Below are 23875 nucleotides of genomic sequence, written 5' to 3' on the forward strand. Positions count from 1 at the left end.
CCGTGGGGGTAGGAGGATTTGGTCAGTGGATGACCGTGGGGGTGGGAGGATGTGGTCAGTGGATGACCGTGGGGGTAGGAGGATGTGGTCAGTGGATGACCGTGGGGGTAGGAGGATGTGGTCAGTGGATGACCGTGGGGGTAGGAGGATGTGGTCAGTGGATGACCGTGGGGGTAGGAGGATGTGGTCAGTGGATGACCGTGGGGGTAGGAGGATGTGGTCAGTGGATGATTGTGGGGGCGGGAGGATGTGGTCAGTGGATGACCGTGGGGGTAGGAGGAGGATTGTGTGGTCAGTGGATGACCGTGGGGGTAGGAGGATGTGGTCAGTGGATGACCGTGGGGGTAGGAGGATGTCAGTGGATGACCGTGGGGGTAGGAGGATGTCAGTGGATGACCGTGGGGGTAGGAGGATGTGGTCAGTGGATGACCGTGGGGGTAGGAGGATGTGGTCAGTGGATGATTGTGGGGGCGGGAGGATGTGGTCTGTGGGGGTAGTAGGATGTGGTCCTTGGATGTCCGTGGTGGTGGGAGGATGTGGCCATTGGAAGTCTGTGGTGGTGGGAGGATGTGGTCAGTGGATGTCTGTGGTGATGGGAGGATGTGGTCAGTGGATGTCTGTGGTTATGGGAGGATGTGGTCAGTAGATGTCTGTGGGGGTGGGAGGATGTGGTCATTGGAAGTCTGGGGGTGGGGGGGGGGGGTGGGAGGATGTGGGCAGTTCATGACCATGGGGATGTGGTCAGTTGATGACTGGGGGTCAGGGTTAGAGGTTTCACAACTTCGGCCAGAGATGGTTTGTAGGTCGACATAGCTCGTTTAGTACTTTCAAAGCATTTGGTTTGGTTTTATTTTGTGTGTGTTTTTTTAAAACCTTTTTTCAAATGTTTCTGTTGTTATTGGGGGTGGGAGTTGGGACACAAATCACTCCTTCCTGCAGTACAGTACTGTTTGAACTGCTTGGGCATAGGGTCGAGACGTAGCCCTGTGGTAAAGCGCTCGCTTGATGCGCGGTCGGTTTGTGATCGATCCCCGTCAGTGTGCCCATTGGGCTGTATCTCGCTCCAGCCAGTGTACCACGACTGTTACATCAAAGGCCGTGGTATGTGCTATCCTGTCTATGGGATGGTGTATATAAAATATCTCATGCTGTTGATCGAAAAGTAGCGCATGAAGTGGCGCCAGCGAATTTGCTCCCTCAATATCTGTATGGTCCTTAACAATATGCCCGACGCTATATAACCGTAGATAAAATGTGTTGAGTGCGTTGTTAAATAAACCATTTTCTTCCTTCTTTACTTTGGCATAGGCTGGAGGGTACAAACACACATACACACAGACACATTCATACACGCACACCCTACTGAGGTTAAAACTGTTTGAACTACAATATTAGCTGTCCTGAGAAAATGTAGACAGAAGGGTTCATTAGGTTCATATTGGAACCCACTCGGATCCAGACCACGCCACACACATGACTTGTTTGGGCTAACATCGCACAGACAGGATAGCACATACCACTGCCTTTGATATACCAGTCGTGGTGCACTGGCTTGTCGGGGACTAACTTGCACAGCCATTATTACATCGGTATAGACATTTGCCACCTTCAATTAAAACTGTAGGTTAAAATAGAAACGGATTCGAAACTGTAGGCTAAGTAAATCCAATACGTTTATTGCAATAACTGCTGTCTTGTTTGGCTTCACATTTTTCCACTTACAATTTTGAATCTGTTGTTATTTTAAGCATATTTGACCTATGTGCCTACACATTTTACTGAAGGTGGCAAATATCCATGTAGTAATGGATGTGAAATATGGTTACAGTTCCCATACGTTGTACATAATTCCATATCCAGTAGGATTCCGCCCATGGTTTAAAAATGTGTCCACACTCCACGTGTCCACGTTTTAATATGCTTCAAACAACTCGTAAGATAACTCGTATCCAGTGTCGGATCCAAAAAATCCATTTAGGTGGGTGCCAATGACGTGGCCGAAGGCTATTAAAGAGACATTCCTGAGTTTGCTGCTACTTTTAAGATGTTATCGACTAACCGAGACTTTTTAACGATTGTAATTACATATCAAATATATTTTTCTGCATAAAATATTAAGTGGCTTTATATTAAACGTGTTTCTGATCGTTCTAATATTTTTACTAGGTTAAATTTCATTTTATTTCCTAAAATATATTTTTTCGTACGTACGAAATTATTTGAAGACAAAATCCAGTTTGGGCTTCTTATAAAAATTAAGACGACCACAAACACACTGAATATACAGACACTGATATTCTAAAGAAGAAAATATATTTAATATGTAAGTTTAATCGTAGAAATATTTTATTAGTCGGAAACATCTTACAATGCAGCAAACTCGGGAATGTCCCTTTAATGTTCCCGAAGGGATTCCTCAGATTCTCCAACGAAAAAGGTAAGCCACGACTGGTAACTACGGTATATGGTATTCGATATATATTTGAACAAATTTAGGTATTTTGCTGAGAAAGATAAAAAGAAGGACTTGCTATATATATATTTTTTTTTTGGGTGACTATATTAGTGTCGAATTTAAAAGTGGCGGTAAAAAAGGTCTTAAAGCAAGTAGGCAAATAGTTCAGTTAAGTGTCTTGATGGGGGAAATCATGTGACCTTGATTCAAAACAATTATCGGCGAGTCGAGGTCAAACCATGCCGTGAGGTATTTTGTAATCTTGTCTGCACATTTTCTTTATCACCCCTCCTAATATCCGATGTATTTTTCGTGCAGGGGTATCGTTAAACATCTAATCAAATCTAACCACGTTTGACGAATTCGGGAATGAATGCTATTTGTGTATGGCCGGGATCTACCTTAGTTGGTATAGCGCTCACCTGAGGAGCTTGCGTCGTAGGATCGAATGACATCAGTGGACCCATTCTCTGATTAAGAAAACAATCTTCCCCTTATCCCGACCAGTGCACCACGACTGACATATCAAAGGCTGAGGTATGTGCTGTCTTGTCTATGGGAAAGTGCATATAAAAGATATTTTGTTATTAATGGAGAAATGAAACTCAGAATTACCAAATGTTTGATATTCAATATCCGATGATTAATAAATCAACGTACTCTATTGGTGACGCTAAACAAAACAAAATTTAACGTTTTACCAAAGGGAAAATTATTCACCTATATTATTTTAAGGAGTGCTTATGTGTACGTATAGCTGTGGGGCTTTTGTTCTTCTCTCTCTCCCTCCCCCCCCCCTCTCTCTTTCTTTTTGTCTCGCTCCTTTGAGGAAGAAAAGTGTATGTCTGTCTGCGTACGTATGCGCGTCTGTTTCTATGTGTGCGCGTGCATGCGTTCGTGTGTAAGTATCAAGATTAAAAAACAAATAACCAAACTAAATGAAATACATCAAACTTTATTATAAATTATGTTACACAAAATTATTACAACAGTGCCGTAGGCGTTTCGGTTCATCCGTTCCTATATCATACTGACATCTCGCCACCACGTACATACAACAGTCAAGTTTTCATCCGATGGTGCTACTGACCATAGTCGTCACAGTTAAAATGCTAAACATGGATTTAGCCGGGGCCCCAAGAGGTTCAGACTCCCATTTTGGGGGGTCAAGTCGTTATTTTTGCCTTTGTACGGTGTTTTGTTAATCTATGGCAATCGAACTACCTTACTTTAATGTTACGCTCTCCCTCTCCCCCCTCCCCCTGAAAATCCTTAGCCCAGGTTCCCTTATTTTATGATGAAGTCGTTAATTTTGTCTTTGCTAATCTAATTTCTCGTTCCAACCAGTGCACCACCACTGGTCAAAGGCCGTGGCATGTGTTTTTCTGTTTGTGGGAAAGTGCATATAAAAGATCCCTAGCTACATTAGGAAAAGACCGGACTCGGTGGTGTTGTGGTTAAGCTATCGGACTTAAGGCTGGTAGGTACAGGGTTCACAGCCCGATACCGGCTACCACCCAGAGCGAAATTTAACGACTGAATGGGTAGGTGTAAGACCACTACACCCTCTTCTCTCTCACTAACCACTAACAAGTAACTCACTCTCTTGGAAAGACAACCCAGATAGCTCAGATGTGTGCCCAGGACAGCGTGCTTGAACCTTAATTGGGCATAAGGGGGGGGCGCTAAAGTTGCATTGATAAACAATGCCGAGGTGAGTTCACTAAATAAACAGTTTATAAAGACAATTACTACATTGTTCAATAATCAATAATGGTTTGCCTTTTGTTTCAGGAAATTGCGAAAATGAAAAACCGCAGATTATAGTCCGTCCTACAGGAAACGCCTTTTTTAATGCTATAGATTTTACTACAAGTTATTTATTTCTGAGCCGATTATTTTCTAAATTACACACAAAAATATATATATATATTTTTTTTCTTTCTGAAACACTTTTACTGTTTTTTCTTACGTCAAACCAAACTGAAATTATTTACAAATGTTTTTTTGTAGGAGGATAGGACGAACTATAAGTGCTTAAACAAGGCCGTAGCTAAGTTTTTATTTAATTTAATTTAATTTTATTATTATTATTTTTTTTTTTTAGATGGGGGAGAGGGGAAGGGGGTGTGTGCATATGCATTTTTGGAATGAACGAGCATACCTAAAACTCCTCAAACTGTTAAGAAGAGGATTTTCTTTAAATTTCTATTATTTTTACCGGAATGATCCCCCCATAAAGAAACCCCAACCCTGCCCCCTTGCCCCCTCCCCCTCGCTAGCTGCGGCCATACTAGACTATATTTAGACATTCGGTAGTAAAATCTTGATTTGACTGATAACATCGTGGTTTTAGAAGTATAGGTGCATGGTGCTTATAATTCAAATCCTTATGTTCATACACTTCTAACCGATGGTGGAATCGAAAAGTGATCGCTTGGTGCACCAGCAACAGATCCTAACACCACTTCGAATGATCCCGTGTTCAGGCATTTATTTGTTTCCTGATAAGATCAGGGCCGTTCCCCCCTGAGAATGTCACTTTTTTTTTTTTAACTCAGCACATCTCAGGGTTTAATTTGTATAGTGTTTCATTTGTTCATAAAAAGTAGTGACCCTAGGATTTTGATCAGGGTACGGCCCTGAAGATAGTATAATGACTAGATACAATTTTGTTTACCATTTCAAACAAGAAACTAAACTTTAGACAAAAACCCCCAAACAAACACCCACCTCCCCCCCCCCCCACAAAAAACCCACAGTGTTAAAAAAGGTCAAGGCTCCTTTAAACCGACATGAGGTCAATATTTCATTATTATGCCTAAAACTAAAACGTTTATTAGCACAGGATGTGATCGTTACTATTTGTAGCGCCTAGATGATTCCTTCGACGGTCGGTGAAAGCTATTTAATAATGTGACGCCTAGGTGGTTCCCTCGACGGTTGGTGAAAGTTAATAATGTGACGTCTAGATGGTTCCTTCGACGCTTGGCGAAAGCTATTTAATAATGTGACGCCTAGATGGTTCTACTGACTCTTGATGAAGGCGCGTTAATATTGTATCGCTTAGACGATTCCTTCAATGTCTGATGAAAAAACCCAAAACGTTAATATTGTATCGCCTAGACGGTTCCTTCAACGTCTGGTGAAAATAGCATTGAAAATAACATTAATATTGTATCGCCTAGACGGTTCCTTCAACGTCTGGTGAAAATAGCATTATTAAAGCGCCTAGCTGGTTCCTTCGACGCCTTTGAAAATAACATTAATATTGTAACGCCTAGACGGTTCTTTCAACGCCCGGAGAAAGAGACTCAGCACAAACACTAATGCCGAGCATCAGATAAGTTACTTCCGGTGTATCCACCTACTTTACGACAATCGCACACGATTCCACTTCCGGCGTCATTACACTAAATCGTCTTTATGTCATTATCAAAAGCAGATTTAACGATGGAAATGCATTCAGTGTTAAAGCTTGAACGATGCAAAGGTGATCATACCCGAGTCTGGGGAGAGAAAATGTAAACCCTCACGTTCTGTGACGTCATAAACTTCATGACGTCAACCCCGCCTCCTCTAGCACGTCATGCTCGTGCGGTTGTAGTTGGTTCACAGAGTTCAACTCCTGGAGAGGGGTTATGGCGTTCAAGTCCTCCCTCTTTTGAATTTTCTTTGCTTTTATTCGGCGATTTTGAAACCATATTTTTATTTGACGTTCTGATAAATTGATCAGTTGCGACAGTTCCCATCTGCGCGATTTTGAAATATACGTCGACGTTGAATATTCACGTTCCAGCTCCGCGATCTGAAATTTTGAATATGGCCGCCTCCTTTTGCGAAGAGTCACCGTCGTAGGAGCAAGTGATGTGGAAGGCAGATGTATGGCTTGTTGCATGTCTGGAAATAAACATAAAAACATGTAATTAAAAAAAAATGGAAGTTTGTTTTGTTTAACGACACTACTAGAGCACATTGATGTATTAATCATCGGCTATTGGATGTCAACCATTTGGTAATTTTGACATATCGGTATGGTCTTAGAGAGGAAACCCGCTACATGTTTTCCCATTAGTAGATAGGGGATCTTTTATATGCACCATATCAGACAGGATAGCACATACCACAGACTTGGATATTCCAGATGGTATTGCTATGGCTAGAACGAGTGTAATTAACGAAGTTTCTTACACACCCGTTGGTGAGAACATCATTCGTTATTTGTGATAACTCATACTAATAACACACATACGTGTGATAACAATTTAAAGACATACGATTGACTGCTCCTAGGTGATGACCAGATCACCTCTGCCATACAATCCAATAAAAAACACACGATCAAAATCAATTACTATGTGACGTATTAGCTTTGTTTTTCTATTACTACAAGCGCTAGGACCTTAAATAGGTGTTACTTACAACTATGATAAATAAATAAAATCAGGAAGTAAGTAAAATAAATTATTAAATAAGTAAGTAGAAGTAAGTAATTAGATATATAGATAAATAAATAAATAAATAAATAAATAAACTGAATAAATAAATAAACTAACTAAATAAAAAACTAACTAACTAAATAACTGAATAAATACATCAATTAACTAACTAAACTAACTAACTAACTAACTAACTAACTAACTAACTAACTAACTAACTAACTAACTAACTAACTAACTAACTAACTAAACTAACTAACTAACTAACTAACTGACTGACTAAATTAAACAGCATTCGAACTCTGGTTATAATAATTAAGTTAATTAATAACTCAAAAATTTAATTGATCCGGGTTATTTTAGAACGAAACACACACACACACACACACACACACACACACACACACACACACACACACACACACACACACGTGTGTATAAATATGTTTTGTATTTTTAAAATTGTTATTATGCGTGATTAGTTGCAAAACATTTACTCTTTGTACCCAAACTATCATTATGCTACAAAATAGTTAAAATATTCATGTCGCAAAACAAGAAAACACGCCCAAGCAATTAGCTAATTAAACGACATAATACAACAATTTTATTGGGCACAATAAAACAAGTTTAATGAATTGTTTTAGTGCCATACAGAAGCCAACTGAATAAGCCATCAAAATTGTGATTTTTCACATTTCACTCCTTCAACCAAAACTACAAAATTATCTCTGAATGATAAAAAACGAACACGTTTATTGGTCAGTTGTTTACTCTCAAACCAACGAGAAAGTAACCTCGAACTCTAGAACAAACTCTCGGCCATTTTTATTAGTTGCCTCCCTTGGTGTGAACAGAAGATCAAAGACTGAAGAAGTCGTAATAAACTCAGCGAAACTTGGCGACGGCAATTGACATACAACAATAAAATATAACAGAACGCTGCGCCTAAGATGGACAGACGCCAGTATTTTGCTGCGCTTTTTTCTCCGTACCGACTAGACGTACAACCGGCGGGCGGTCTATAATGATACCGGAGTAAATAAATTAAGTTTGAGGCCATAAAGAGTGATCTAGCCCAACATGAAAGGACAAAGATATAAAATTCTCCGTTAAGCTTTGTTGATCTTTATTTTTATATTTTGCAACCGACTCGTGAAAGTATAAATGCGCCACGTTTTGTGATTGTGAATGGAAGTCTGCGTTAGTTGAATGACTGACAGTTATGATACTTAGTATATTACAATGAGACGTCAAATATGTCATAACTTTCATTTCAATCTATGTTTGTGATTATATCCAATTATGGTTCACGCACGCTCTTCTGGACACACGCCTGAGTTATAGTTATTTCTGAAGTGCACCACGACTCGTATATCAAAGACAGTAGTATGTGTTATCCTATCTATGGGATGGCGCATATAAAATATCCCTTGTTATAGTAATGGGAAAATGTAGCGGGTTTCCTCTCTAAGAATATTTGTCAAAATTACCAAATGCTTGATATCCAATAGCCGATGATAAATAAAATCAATGTGCTCTAGTAATGTCATTAAACAAAACAAACTTTAACTTTTTAACTGTTCAAATTAGAAATGAATAATGTTTAAATGTAGTTTAAAACTACAGTTATGTAACATAGTGTGTATATTGTGTGTATTATTTTGTTCTTTGTACAATAAAATATGTTTTAAATCAATCAATGATTCATTGGCGTTTGAAAAATGATGGAGTGTGGTGCCGACTTACCTCAAATGAGTTGGCCACATCATGCGATACCCCTCCCTTCCCTGGTAACATGCCAGTTAATATAACCACGCCCTCCCCATATTTGACATCTTCCAACCACAGGCTACGGGCTTATTTGTGTAAGTGAGCAGGCTGCTTTTGCCCAATTAAGCACCAATGCCCGAATCTGGATACCAACGTTTATTCATATTAGCAGTACTGCCAAAGGGTTGATAACGTATCACTTAATATTTTTGCATGGTTTACAAATTAGAGCCTACGACCCTACTAAGAAACACTTTTAAAAGTTATTTATGACAACGTAGCGTTGTCATAAATTCTGACGTTGGTAAAGTTCCATCTTAACATGGGCGGATCCAGGAAATATTTTTAGGGGGGGGGGGGGGGGGGGGGGACCAAAAAAGAAGGGCACATTGACTCGTCAAAAGGGCACCTTACTACAAGTTTTGATATTTACAATTAATATGAATTCCTACAGTTCTACGTCATAATATACTAGCAATAATGAAGTAAATTGGCGTCACTCGCGTTAGAACCTCAATGGGGCCCCATTGAGACTCAATAACACAGACATATCTGCAAGCTTGCGCATGTACACGAAAATCTTGATTTCATTTATCTACAATATAATTATTGTTTACTTAAAAAAAAAAAAATTCTACAAACAAAAAGGGCACTTGGACATTTTGAGGGCACTTGAACAATTTTTGGGGGGGACGCGTCCCCCTGGTCCCCCCCCCCCCCCCCCTGGATCCGCCCATGTCTTAAGCTTATGTAAACATAAGGACAAGCAAAATAAAATTCGAAGTTTTATTTAACGACACCACTACAGCACATTGATTTATTAATCATCAGCTACTGGATGTCAAATATTTGGTAATTTTTGACATATAGTATTAAAGAGGAAACCCATCTAATTTTTCTTATTAGTAGCAGGGGATCTTTTATATGCACCGTCCCACAGACAGGATAGTACACAACCTTTGGTATACCAGTCGTGGTGCAATGGCTACAGCGAAAAATAGCCTAATGGGCCCACCGACGGGAATCAATCCTAAACGCTTTACCACTGGGCTACAACTCGCCCTGCCATGATCATTTAAAGGTTGAACTTAACCTATATCTGTGACAGTGAAAACGATGTCGAAGACAGTTTTTAATACACAATAAGATGTTTCTTTGTTTTGTTTAACGACACCACTAGAGCACATTGATTAATTAATCATCGGCTATTGGATGTCAAACAATGTGGTAATTATGACTCATAGTCATCAGAGTAAACCAGCCACATTTTTCCTAATGCAGCAAGGGATCTTTTATATGCACTTTCCAAACAGACAGGAAAGCACACACCATGGCCTTTGTCCAGTTGTGATGCACTGGTTGGAAAAACCCAGTAAGTTAAATGGATCCACCGAGGTGGCTCGATCCTGCGATGCAAGCACCTCAAGCGAGCACTCAACCGACTGAGCTAAATCCCGTCCTAATACACAATGATGTTAATACACAATGATGTTAATACACAATGATGTTAATACAATAATGTTATTTTCTTGTAATACTTGTATTATTGTAACCACTTGTAATTCCAAAACAATTAAAAAAACATTAATGCTGGTTTATTTTGTACACAAGCGTACAAGACGGAGATAAGGGTGGGGAGGTGGTGTGTGTGTGTGTGTGTCTGAGTGTCAAAGGCATCATTGTCATGTGCTTTGGGACTTTAAAAATATATAAAATGAATAAAACTTCTATTTACGTTTCAAGATAGATGAAGTACTGGAAACATTAAGATGCATGAGGATTTTGTTTTTAAATGGAAATTAAATAGTATAATAAATAAATAAATAAATAGAATATGTCTATAAATGTTTGTTTCGTCCCAACAATGTAAATATCCCAATATATTTTTGTAAAATTTTAATGCAGTTACAAGCAAAACTGAATTAATGGCAAATAAAAAACAAACGTAACGCAGTATGCACATATCGCTTACAGTTGTCACAAAACGTATAAAAGAAAAAAGAAATATGTTCGTTTATACACATCAGTGTTTCCGTATCAAGTATCTTCTTTACAAAATCTTTTCAAGCCTTCCCCCTTTTTTATTACGACCCACACGGCGAAGTATAAAGAATGCGACTTAATGTATAATTCAATATTTCATCGCATCAAATTCTTGAGAAAAGCCCCGTCATCTAACGTTACGCCGAGGTGATCTATGCGCAAGCCACGGCGGGCCGCTTGAGACGTTGAAAAATACATCTTAACGACCGTGTAGCTCCGGTCGATTTATCGCCGTCTCAATTATCTGCTCCTGGATGTGATTATATTCAAAATGGCGGTGTCCGGTTACCGATAACGTTCAACTCGGGTGGGATATCCTTAGTCACAAGTCAAAAAAGCGACGGGATTTGAGATAAATATTTTATTGTTGACCACCGAGAAGTTAGCAAACGACCGTCAGCTGGTGTAAAAAGCTCAGCAGAGAATCCTACTATAACTCGGTAGTCCGCGACATCAGATTTGGTGCGAAATGTTTCTGATATGTATAGTGCTGCCCGTATTTATTAAAGATGCAATCTTGACTGCATTTGTAAATTTATTTAATTTAATCGTTTATGTCTCGTACCCGCTTTCATTTTCAATGTTTGTTTGTTTGTAAGTAGTTTCAGTTTGGCTTGGCGTAAAAATAAATTTAAGAATATTTTGCAATTAACAGAAAAATTATATTTTTAGATGCAATATATATATATATATATATATATATATATATATATATATATATATATATATATTTATAAATAAATAAAAGTAAACGTTAGTGAAAAACTACTGAATAAATTGACAGAACAGAAAAGGAGAAGAAACAGAAGTAATCGATGGTTTAACAGTATTCATGATTAACATTGTGTCTTCTCAAAAAGCACAACTAGTAAGTAATAACGATAGTAAAAGTAACAACAAATAAATGTTTGCGCACGATGAGATAACGTGTTCTTTGCTCCTTATAAAATTAACATTCAAAGAAATAATGATGAGTGCTTTCAAATCAATGTCCACAATTACACGAGGGATCCATAGTAAGACCACAGCGATATCGGTCTGCATTTAAATTACTATAGACAGGACGTAGCTAGGATTGGGGGGTGGGGTGGGGGCAACTGAGTAGTTAATAGTCTAAAACTCCTTAAACAGTTAAGAAGAGAATTATCTTTAAGTTTCTTTAATGCTTTCCGGATTTTTTTTACCCCTTGTCCCCACGCTAGCTACGACACTGATAGACATGTCATAATCTGGTATGTAAAACATTTTCTTTTCGAGTTCCGCATGAATGAATATCCCCCGGTGCTACTGCTTTTTTAAAAGGTGAAATTTCGTTTACAATTTCGAATTTCTGCTTTCCCAAAGATCAATTGTTGAAGGAAATGTTTTATTTAACGACGCACTCAACACTTTTTATTTACAGGTATATGGCATCGAAGATCAATTGTTGAATGTATAAATTATATATATTTTTTAGTAATTTTGTTCAAGGAAAAGGGATAGATAGTATTTTAGTATTAGCACAAACATATCGATCACCCGAAAACATAAATCATATACCCTTAGGTCTGATTCGGTGCAGTGCAACCTGAACACAGACATTTCATTTCAACGTATTTTCGTGCTTAAATCCAATTAAGGTTCAAGCATGCTGTCCTGGACACACACACACACACACACACACACACACACACAACACACACACACACACACACACACCTAGTTGTTAGTGAGAGAGAAGAGAGTGCAGTGGTCTTACACCTACTCATTGAGTCGTTAAAACTCGCTCTGGATGGGAGCCGGTACCGGGCTGCGAACCCTGTACCTACCAGCCTTATGCCTGATGGTTTAACCACGCCACCACCGAGGCCGGTGACAAAGACATTAGCACTCTCAGTATAGAAATTCGCTGATACCAGTACCAGGTTTCCAAATGTATTTGTTGGCAAAGCCAGTATAGCTGTGGGTACAGAACCGTACGAAACAGATATGTAATAGATACACACAATAAGCAGACGTGGGATGGGGATGGGGGTGGGGGTGGGGGACGGAGAGAAGAGAGAGAATGAGTGAGAGAGAGAGAGAGAGAGAGAGAGAGAGAGAGAGAGAGAGAGAGAGAGAGAGAGAGAGAGAGAGAGTGAGAGAGAGAGAGATTAGATATAAATAGAGACACCACATATATAGAGATAGGCAGATGCAGACAGACAGATAAAGAGGAAGATAAAAATATATACAGACAAATAGGAAGAGAGGGAGAAAGAGACAGATGTAGATATCCATAGAAATAAAGAACACTGAAGAATAACCATCATACCATGTTGCTACTAAAACGTTATCTCAAAGATAAATATAATTCATACAGGACTTCTATATATGAAAGGCCTATTTAGATGTAAAAAAGAGAGTATATTTAAGGCTAGTGCAGATGTATATATATATATATATATATATATATATATATATATATATATATATATATATATATATATATGTTACTACTACTACTACTAATAACATTTTAAAATAAAACAAAGTAAATAATTGTTTACAACAATAACAGTAATAATATCTAGTTTGAATCGTGACTTTTACTCTCATTTTATTAGTACATTGTAGTTATAAAGAAACTGAGCAAATACGAGGACGAATGCACCCAAAAATGTAGGATTCGTCAGTAGGCCTATATACACATATACAATTTAGTTTCGTCGCCATTTAATCCGGCGCAGTCGTTTAATACGTTTTAACGATCGTACCACCATGAATATTCACGTTCTAGGAACCGTAAATATTACTTTTCCAGCCCGGGAATGAATCTGATTAAAACCAACCCAGCTGGTCTATTACTATACCCTATTGGTTACAATTATAGACCACTGACTGTTTACAACTACGAGCCACTGGTTACATTTATAGACCAGTAACTGTTTATAACTATGACCAACTGGTTACAGCTATATACCAGTAACTGTTTATAACCATGACCCACTGGTTACAGGTATAGACCAGTAGCTGTTTATAACTATGACCCACTGGTTACAGATATAGACCAGTAACAGTTTATAACCATGACCCACTGGTTACAGTTATAGACCAGTGACTGTTTATAACCATGACCCATTGGCTGATTTGAAATGTTGTATAATATTAATTAGTTAATCAATATATTGTAGAATATTAATAGCTACGACCTAACACTAGTTTGATTATTACTATTTTTACAAGGTTACAATAAGAACTCTCGAAATTTCTCTCTCTCTCTCTCTCTCTCTCTCTCTCTCTCTCTCTCTCTCTCTCTCTCTCTCTCTCTCTCTGTCTCTCTCTCTCTGTCTCTCTCTCTACCCTCTCTCTCTCTCTCTCTCTTTACTTTGAAAGCACTCATCATTATTTCTTTGAATGTGAGTTATATAACAAGCAAAGACAAATTATTTTAACATCGCTAAACAGTTTTGAACCAATTAATCTTCAACTGATTTTAACGGTCGAGACACGTTACATTAAACAGACACAACGATTTGACTGAGAAAACGTTATATCGTGGTACGGAATCATTTATTTATTTGTTGTTACTTTGCTATTATATTGTTATTACTGTCTGAGAAGATAACATGTTAATAATGAATACTGTTAAACCATCGATTACTTATATGTCTTTTCTTTTCCTTTTCTGTCCTTTCAGTTTATTTATCGAAAATTGCAGCCGCCATTATTGTACAATCTAATGTTTGTATTTAGAAGAGGGCCTCGTAAGTTGGATAACTTGTGCCAAATAATTTATATATATGTATATAATATGTTTTAAATCAAACAATATTAACAATTATTAACATATTATTGCTTATATAAAACGATATAACGTTTACAGAACATACTATTAAAGTGACAAGTAGTCATAAAGTACTTAAATAGACCTAATAATATATTTAAGCCACCTAGTTAATTCTATGAAAACCGACAATAAACGTACTTAGTATTTAGACGGCCCTTCACAAAATGAATATACAATTGATGACCTATATATGATAACACCGTTAATAGCTGTTTCTACAAAATATATGCCCAGGGGACAAGAGGAAATGTTGGTGATCAGAAACACAGATTGCAGGTTTCTTTAATCTGGTAAAAAGTACCATCAGAAATGAACTTCAAAGAAAAAGCCAAGACAAATGAAAGAATTTAAATATTGCCTTCCCGTGGGCTATATTTTAGAAAACGTAGTTCAACATTTTTTGTGCATATATGTTTATAGGTGTTTTTTTTCCCCCCTTTTAAAGAAGGCAAAGAGCGGTGGAAAATATTAATTTATATTTATTTTCTCTAAGCTAACAATGGGTCGGGTCTATTTATGTTTTGAGAACGCCTGTTGAAAAACAAGCCACTTTTATCTTTGAAACAATTATTTACAAAATGATGAAGATGATTATGGTGATGATGACGACAATGAAATGGTGACGATGAAACATAAAATGTGAATGTGTGAAGTGACAAATGTTTAGGTATTATATTCCTCAGCCATGTGTTTATCATAGACGTACGCGCTCCTATTTGTGTTGCTTTTGTTTTTGTTTTGTTTCGTGTTTGTTGTTGCTTTGTTTGTTTGTTTGTGGGGTTTTGTGTGTGTGTGTGGGGGGGGGGGGGGGGCAGGACAGGATTGCACACATCACGTCCTATGATACGTCAGTTGTGGTGCACTGGCTAAAACGAGAACTTGCCCAAATGGGCCCACCGACGGGGATGGATCTCAGACCGACCGCGCATCAGACGAGCGCTTTACCACTGGTCTACCTTATGTTTCTCTTTCTCACTTTCTAGCTGTTTTGATTACGTATTCTGCGTTTATTGTCAACTATAGATGTTCTGTGTTGATGTGTGTCATCTCTCTTCCTCTCTCTCTCTCTCTCTCTCTCTCTCTCTCTCTCTCTCTCTCTCTCTCTCTCTCCACCCTACTGTGTATCTCACTCTTTGTCTGTCCCACATCTGTCTCTCTCCCACCCCCACTCTCTATGTCTGTCTGTCTGTCTCTCTCTGTGTCTGTGTCTCTCTCTGTCTCTGTCTCTCTCTGTGTCTCTCTCTCTCTCTCTCTCTCTCTCTCTCTCTCTCTCTCTCTCTCTCTCTCTCTCTCTCTCTCCACCCTATTTATTCGTATTTTCCTCTTGTTACATACTGTGACGTGTCTGAGTTAAATCAATCCTACTAGATTCCGTTCAGTCGGCAGCTGAAGACGCGTCTTAAATCTGAGCAGATTTGGTTTTGGTCACGCCGTTTTAGTGTTTTCCACAATTTGATACTGGTAATTCAGCAACACCAGACGAGAAATCAAAACATATAGCTAGGTTATCTACAAGTCACTATTACAGTATGCTTTTTATTTACAATTATTATTATTTTTATTTTTTTTGTTGTTGTTGTTGTCGTAATTGGCTTTTGGAGGTGCTATTAAAAGTTCATTACACAATTCAATCTTTAAAAAAATACTCGTTAGTTTGTTGAGTCAGTTATTGTTTAGTTATTATTCGAATATTCGCTTGTCATTTCAATCGAATATTCGAATACCATTTTCAGACCGAATACCGAACAAGACTTGGCAGTTACGCATGTCATTGTGTATTGAAAATACTCTGTTATTTATTTTTGACAAATCATGCATCAATTAAATATCCACAGAATAAAATTTCTCTGAAAGTCACGAGTTTCCTTATATTTAAAGTTTGTTTTTGTTTAACGACACCACTAGAGGACAGTAATCAATTAATCATCGGCTCAAACATTTGGTAATTCTGACTCGTAGTCATCAAAGGAAACCGCTACATTTTGTTTCTAATGCAGCAAGGGATTTTTTATATGCAGCTTCACACAGACAGGATAACACATACCACGGCCTTTGGCCAGTTGTGATGTACTGTTTGAGACGAGAAAAAACAACCAGTTGAATGAATTCACCGAGATGGTTCGATCCTGCAACAAAGCACCTCAAGCGAGCACTCAACCGACCCTTTTATTTAAGCATATTTACCAAATTGCTAAAAACGAAATTTGTCTTAGTGTATAAAAATATCAGAATTCCTCATCGCGAAGGCGTTTTCCATTTCGAGAAAAAATGAGTCGTTTGATTGAAATACAAATCCTTTGAACTAAGGAGAAAATATCTCACCCCGGGTGACTTTCTACGTTCACGGTCTGTTCAATCAACCGTGTCCACTATCTCTTAAGTTCTCTAGTCCCCAGGCTAGTGTGGAACCGCCGCCTACTGGTGCAAACTAGTACAGATGAATCTTTGGGTCTCACCTCGCAATTAGCTGTCACGGTTAAAAAACCCTCTAAAACCACAAACAACACAAAAGAACACTCAAAAACTCCACCCAAAAACCAATAAGGATGGTATTAAGTTAATTGTTGTATAGAGAAATATGATTAAATGGGTACTCTGTATCACGACATATGGGAATCTTTTATATGCACTTTCCCATAGACAGAACAGTACATACCACGGTATTTACGAATTGGTCAACCTTTCGTCCTTTACTTTCTGTTTCTCCCCCGTTCGCTTCTTTCTGTGTAGCCCTGCCTGCCTGTCTCTCCACGCCACCCCCCCCCCCTCCTGTGTATCTCACTCTTTCTCTGTCCACATCTGTCCATCTCTCTCTCTCTCTCTCTCTCTCTCTCTCTCTCTCTCTCTCTCTCTCTCTCCTCTCTCTCTCTCTCTCTCTCTCCCCCCTCCCTCTCTCTCTCTCTCTCTCTCTCTCTCTCTCTCTCTCTCTCTCTCTCTCTCTCTCTCTCTCTCTCTCTCTCTCTCTCTCTCTCTCTCTCCGTCTCTCATTCTGTCTGTTAAAGGTACTTTACACTAAAAATATAGTTCCTTGATTGAGTTATTATTCTATACAATCCCGTGCCCGTGTTTTTGGCATCTATAGAATGGCAGTCCTCATGCGTTTGGGATTGGCTATATAAAACCGTCCATACATTATTTACTACTTAAGGAAAACATTTTGTTTCATTTATAGATTTATGTACACGAAACATTATTTCTTTATTGTCTTCTTCACTTAGAAACACTTTTACCATTTAAAATCAGTCGTAAATTTATTGGCTGAAAGATGTATATTAGCGGTGAACGCACTTTGACCCCTGTGGATCCGCTCCTGGTCTAGTTAATCCGCTGCTGTCTAATTATGAACAGTTTAATCGTTTATGACGATACCAAACAAGACAGAATATTTTCTCGAGGCTAATGTCTACGACTGCAGACAAATGGAAACCCCAAAAGAATGTCTGGTTGACGAGACCTAGGAATACTGTTAACCGGCGGCTATTCCAAATATATGAAAACATGAGATGCTTGGTCTATAACATTAGAAAAGAAACCTGAAAATGCCAAACTGACTACTTTTGTCCGAATATAAAGGAATTAGTTCAGCGACTTTTCAAAACGTCGGGGCGAGACGTAGCCCAGTGGTAAAACGCTCGCTTGACATGCGGTCCTTTTGAAATCGATCACTGTCAGTAAGTCCATTGGGCTATTTCTCGCTCCAGCCGGAGCACCACGACTGGCACATCAAAGGCCGTGGTATGTGCTATCCTGTCAATAGGATGGTGCATATAGAAGATCCCTTGCTGCTAATCGAAAAGAGTATCCCATGAAGTGGCGACAGCGGGTTTCCTCCCTCAATATCTGTGTGGTCCTTAACCACATGTCTGACGCCATGTAACCGTAAATAAAATGTGTTGAGTGCGTCGTTAAATAAAACATTTCCTTCCTTCTTCAAAACGACTCCTCGGCACATTTACAACTTTAGGCTATTTAGTGTCTAATTTTAATGACAAGAGCATCACTACAATCAAAACTCGTTTTAAAAATCAGTTTTAAAGTTTAGGCTATTTAGTGTCTAATTTTAATGACAAGAGCATCACTACAATCAAAACTCGTTTTAAAAATCAGTTTTAAAGTTTAGGCTATTTAGTGTCTAATTTTAATGACAAGAGCATCACTACAATCAAAACTCGTTTTAAAAATCAGTTTTAAAGTTTAGGCTATTTAGTGTCTAATTTTAATGACAAGAGCATCACTACAATCAAAACTCGTTTTAAAAATCAGTTTTAAAGTTTAGGCTATTTAGTGTCTAATTTTAATGACAAGAGCATCACTACAATCAAAACTCGTTTTAAAAATCAGTTTTAAAGTTTAGGCTATTTAGTGTCTAATTTTAATGACAAGAGCATCACTACAATCAAAACTCGTTTTAAAAATCAGTTTTAAAGTTTAGGCTATTTAGTGTCTAATTTTAATGACAAGAGCATCACTACAATCAAAACTCGTTTTAAAAATCAGTTTTAAAGTTTAGGCTATTTAGTATCTAATTTTAATGACAAGAGCATCACTACAATCAAAACTCGTTTTAAAAATCAGTTTTAAAGTTTAGGCTATTTAGTGTCTAATTTTAATGACAAGAGCATCACTACAATCAAAACTCGTTTTAAAAATCAGTTTTAAAGTTTAGGCTATTTAGTATCTAATTTTAATGACAAGAGCATCACTACAATCAAAACTCGTTTTAAAAATCAGTTTTAAAGTTTAGGCTATTTAGTGTCTAATTTTAATGACAAGAGCATCACTACAATCAAAACTCGTTTTAAAAATCAGTTTTAAAGTTTAGGCTATTTAGTGTCTAATTTTAATGACAAGAGCATCACTACAATCAAAACTCGTTTTAAAAATCAGTTTTAAAGTTTAGGCTATTTAGTATCTAATTTTAATGACAAGAGCATCACTACAATCAAAACTCGTTTTAAAAATCAGTTTTAAAGTTTAGGCTATTTAGTGTCTAATTTTAATGACAAGAGCATCACTACAATCAAAACTCGTTTTAAAAATCAGTTTTAAAGTTTAGGCTATTTAGTGTCTAATTTTAATGACAAGAGCATCACTACAATCAAAACTCGTTTTAAAAATCAGTTTTAAAGTTTAGGCTATTTAGTGTCTAATTTTAATGACAAGAGCATCACTACAATCAAAACTCGTTTTAAAAATCAGTTTTAAAGTTTAGGCTATTTAGTGTCTAATTTTAATGACAAGAGCATCACTACAATCAAAACTCGTTTTAAAAATCAGTTTTAAAGTTTAGGCTATTTAGTATCTAATTTTAATGACAAGAGCATCACTACAATCAAAACTCGTTTTAAAAATCAGTTTTAAAGTTTAGGCTATTTAGTGTCTAATTTTAATGACAAGAGCATCACTACAATCAAAACTCGTTTTAAAAATCAGTTTTAAAGTTTAGGCTATTTAGTATCTAATTTTAATGACAAGAGCATCACTACAATCAAAACTCGTTTTAAAAATCAGTTTTAAAGTTTAGGCTATTTAGTGTCTAATTTTAATGACAAGAGCATCACTACAATCAAAACTCGTTTTAAAAATCAGTTTTAAAGTTTAGGCTATTTAGTGTCTAATTTTAATGACAAGAGCATCACTACAATCAAAACTCGTTTTAAAAATCAGTTTTAAAGTTTAGGCTATTTAGTATCTAATTTTAATGACAAGAGCATCACTACAATCAAAACTCGTTTTAAAAATCAGTTTTAAAGTTTAGGCTATTTAGTGTCTAATTTTAATGACAAGAGCATCACTACAATCAAAACTCGTTTTAAAAATCAGTTTTAAAGTTTAGGCTATTTAGTGTCTAATTTTAATGACAAGAGCATCACTACAATCAAAACTCGTTTTAAAAATCAGTTTTAAAGTTTAGGCTATTTAGTATCTAATTTTAATGACAAGAGCATCACTACAATCAAAACTCGTTTTAAAAATCAGTTTTAAAGTTTAGGCTATTTAGTGTCTAATTTTAATGACAAGAGCATCACTACAATCAAAACTCGTTTTAAAAATCAGTTTTAAAGTTTAGGCTATTTAGTATCTAATTTTAATGACAAGAGCATCACTACAATCAAAACTCGTTTTAAAAATCAGTTTTAAAGTTTATTTTTGATTAGCGACACCTCCGTGGCACACTGATTAATTAATCAATGGCTATTTAACGTCAGACATTTGCTAATAGCTGATAGTCTGTCATAGTTCCTATAAGGAATGGCTTATGTATTTTTATACTGTGTTTTAAATTGCGTTTTATTATTGTGTGCATACGGTGAGACTTTGATAAAATATCTGTCAGTCTTTCTGCACTTTCCCAGAGAAAGTAATGTTTGTTCAGTGACTCTTTAACACTGTGTTAACCAGTGGATATTTAATACATCATGGGTCGAATGTACAAAGTCTGTTTATTTCATACACGTGTGTTACTATATAAGTTTACAATGCTTAAACACACGCGTTTAAGACAAACAGGCTTCGTATATTCGGACCACTATATTTAAATGTGACATATTGTCTAGAATATTTCAAAAGAATACCCCCCCCACCCCCTATATTTGTTAAATTTCGGCTGTTTGATGTCTAATCTGAGTAACAAAACCATTACCATAATAAAAAAAAAAAAAAATCATATCTCTGTAGAAAGTGGAACCAAAGGGACGTTTTGACAAAGTCGTGACTGCTGCCTGTGATATACCAGTCGTAGTGCACTGGTTGGGACGGGGGGGGGGGGGGGGTACGATCCTATGACGCGAGCACCTCAGGCGAGCGTCTGAACCAGGTTTAATGCAAGGGGTGGGACGTAGTCCAGTGGTAAAGCGCTTGCTTGATGCACGCTCGGTCTGGGATCGATCCCCGTCGGTGGGCCCATTAGGCTATTTCTTGTTCCAGCTAATGCGCCAAAACTGGTATATCAAAGACCGTGGTATGAGTGATCCTATCTATGGGATGGTGCATATAAAAGATCCCTTGGCAAGTTTCCTCTCTAAGACTATATATAAGAATTACCATATATTTGACATCCAATAGCCGATGATCAATAAATCAATGTGCCCTAGTGGAGTCGTTAAACAAAACTTTAGATTTAGTGCAAATGCGGATCATGCACACATTTAAAGTGCTCCTTTTTTAACATATGTTTACAATGTTCATTAAATGTTCAGGGAGTTAGTTCATCTGCCCTTTTGCACACGAGCCCCTCCCTAGAATATGTCCTGTGTTAGCCCCTTGTAGTGTTTGTCACTCATCCGATGTTGAATATTTGTCTTCAACTGAGGTTGAGCGTTTTGTACTCCGGAAAATATTAGGCCACTGTGTCGAAGGTTCTCTCAGGAGATGTATATTGACATTAATGAATTGCAAGATTATAAAGATGAAAGGAATAAAATACATGTTCACAACAATTTATTAAAACTATGTCATTGTCGCTGTACACCCTGGGGCTACAGGATTCGTTCATAGAACTTCGAGGAATGCCGACTCGTATTTTTGTACGTAGGAATTTACACATCTACTTACTTGCGTGCATGCGTAGGAATGTATGCACGTGCGTACATGCATGCATACACGGACGCACGCACACATATACAATATACATCCATACATCCATATCGTCAATGCCTTTATTTCCAATATGCCTGAAATTCCGTGAGGTTTGATTTGTTGTTGACAGTTCGCGCATTCAACGTCACGTTTGCGGTCGTCTGCTTGTCGTTCATTTGTAAGATTTTTGTTCACAATTCTGTAGCAATTTCATTAATAACAAAAGTTTAAACAAATAATAGAAAATCCTTAAAAACATTTAAGGTACTAAGTCTATTGTGTTTATTCCCTAAAATTGACGATATTGGTCCTTTATGACTTGTTTAAAAAAAAAAAAAAAAAAAAAAAAAAAAAAATTCACGCCCGTTAAACAAAAACAATTTCAGTCACTATATCCAGTTATATACTAGTATTCGATTTGCAGAAAATTATCATTTTTATTCTCCTTTTTAATGAAGAGTAAATAACGTCCATTCGCAACAACTGTAAATAATATTGAGTGTGTAAGTAGGGGATAACTGTTATATTTCACTATTTACGAACATTATTGCTGGTTTTACTGTCGCAAATTGAGTCAAAGGGATATTTGCGACCGTAAAACTTGCATTAACATCCGCAAAAGGATAATACAACATACAACAAAATAAATAATCAAAAAAAATGTGTTTGTGTAAGTAGTAATTCGCCGTATAAAATCATTATAATTAAAAGATACGTTTTCACGTCTAATACAACTGTTGCTTCTAATGTCTTTTTGTAGTGCATTATTTCATTAACCACAATGTCAAGCATTATTCACTTATTCCGAATATTTATCGCGACAACCGGTCCTCGATAGCGAAGATTCATCATTCGTCATAGTTGCCATTATTTACTTCGGCATTCCGTCAGCGTCACACACATGACGTCAGACAAACGTTTATAAACAGAATTTAGGTAATAAAATTTAGAGGAAGAAGCAGTATGCTTTTGAAAAGTTTAAAAGGTGATATTTTAAAAGGAAGTACGTCCAACTAACCAGTGAGAAATAGCGTATGAATATATAAATAGGCTCCTGGGGAATCCCCCAAAATTTCCAACATGTTAATGCCTCGGCGGCGCAGTGGTTAAGCCATCGGACTTCAGGCTGGTAGGTACAGGGTTCGCAGGCCGGTGCCGGCTCCAACCCAGAGCGAGTTCTTAAGGGCTCAGTGGGTAGGTGTAAGGCCACTACACCCTCTTCTCGCTCACTAACCACTAACGAACAAACAACTAACCCACTGTCCTGGACAGACAGAGCTGAGGCGTGTACCCAGGACAGCGTGCTTGAACCTTAATTGGATATAAGCACGAAAATAAGTTGAAATGAAATGAAATGTTAATGCTGGTTTTAGTGTTGCAAATGGATCTGATTAGCCAATCAAATAGCTCGTCATATACCGATTGAATTGGACTTTGTTTTAATTAAAAAAACGTCTGTCTGTCTAGGGAGTAATATTTTGTTTGTAATTCACACTTTCTTTTATTGCCTTAGTTGTACATCCAAACCTGCCCATGGATTCAGAAAACTTTAATATCTTTTAATCAGTCTCCACCTTACCCCCCCCCCCCCCCCCCCCCCCCCGGGACAGTTGCAAGATTTCCAGGTAGGCAACGTCTATAAAGGAGCACCTATAGTATTTATAAATCAATGTATTCTTGTGGTGTCGTTAAACAAAACAAACTTCTTTTTTTCTTTAGTGTTGTTAATCACATCAAAATGTCTGTTGCCTCGGGAGAAAAAAAAGAGAAAAAAAGTTT

General features: G+C 37.4%; 1 protein-coding gene across 1 annotated transcript in view; it reads right to left on the minus strand.

The window, feature by feature from the left end:
* Window positions 1-5022: 5022 nt before the first annotated feature.
* The window catches only part of LOC121385395 (homeobox protein Hox-D11a-like), a 34328-nt gene continuing 15475 nt past the window's right edge, over window positions 5023-23875 (minus strand). Inside the window, exon 2 of the mRNA XM_041516065.1 lies at window positions 5023-6355. Within this exon, the coding sequence (XP_041371999.1) occupies window positions 6012-6355 (344 nt within the window). The 3' untranslated portion in view covers window positions 5023-6011. The remainder of the gene's footprint in view (window positions 6356-23875) is intronic.

Source organism: Gigantopelta aegis, chromosome 11 (genome assembly GCF_016097555.1).
Source record: "Gigantopelta aegis isolate Gae_Host chromosome 11, Gae_host_genome, whole genome shotgun sequence".
Taxonomy (NCBI): domain Eukaryota; kingdom Metazoa; phylum Mollusca; class Gastropoda; order Neomphalida; family Peltospiridae; genus Gigantopelta; species Gigantopelta aegis.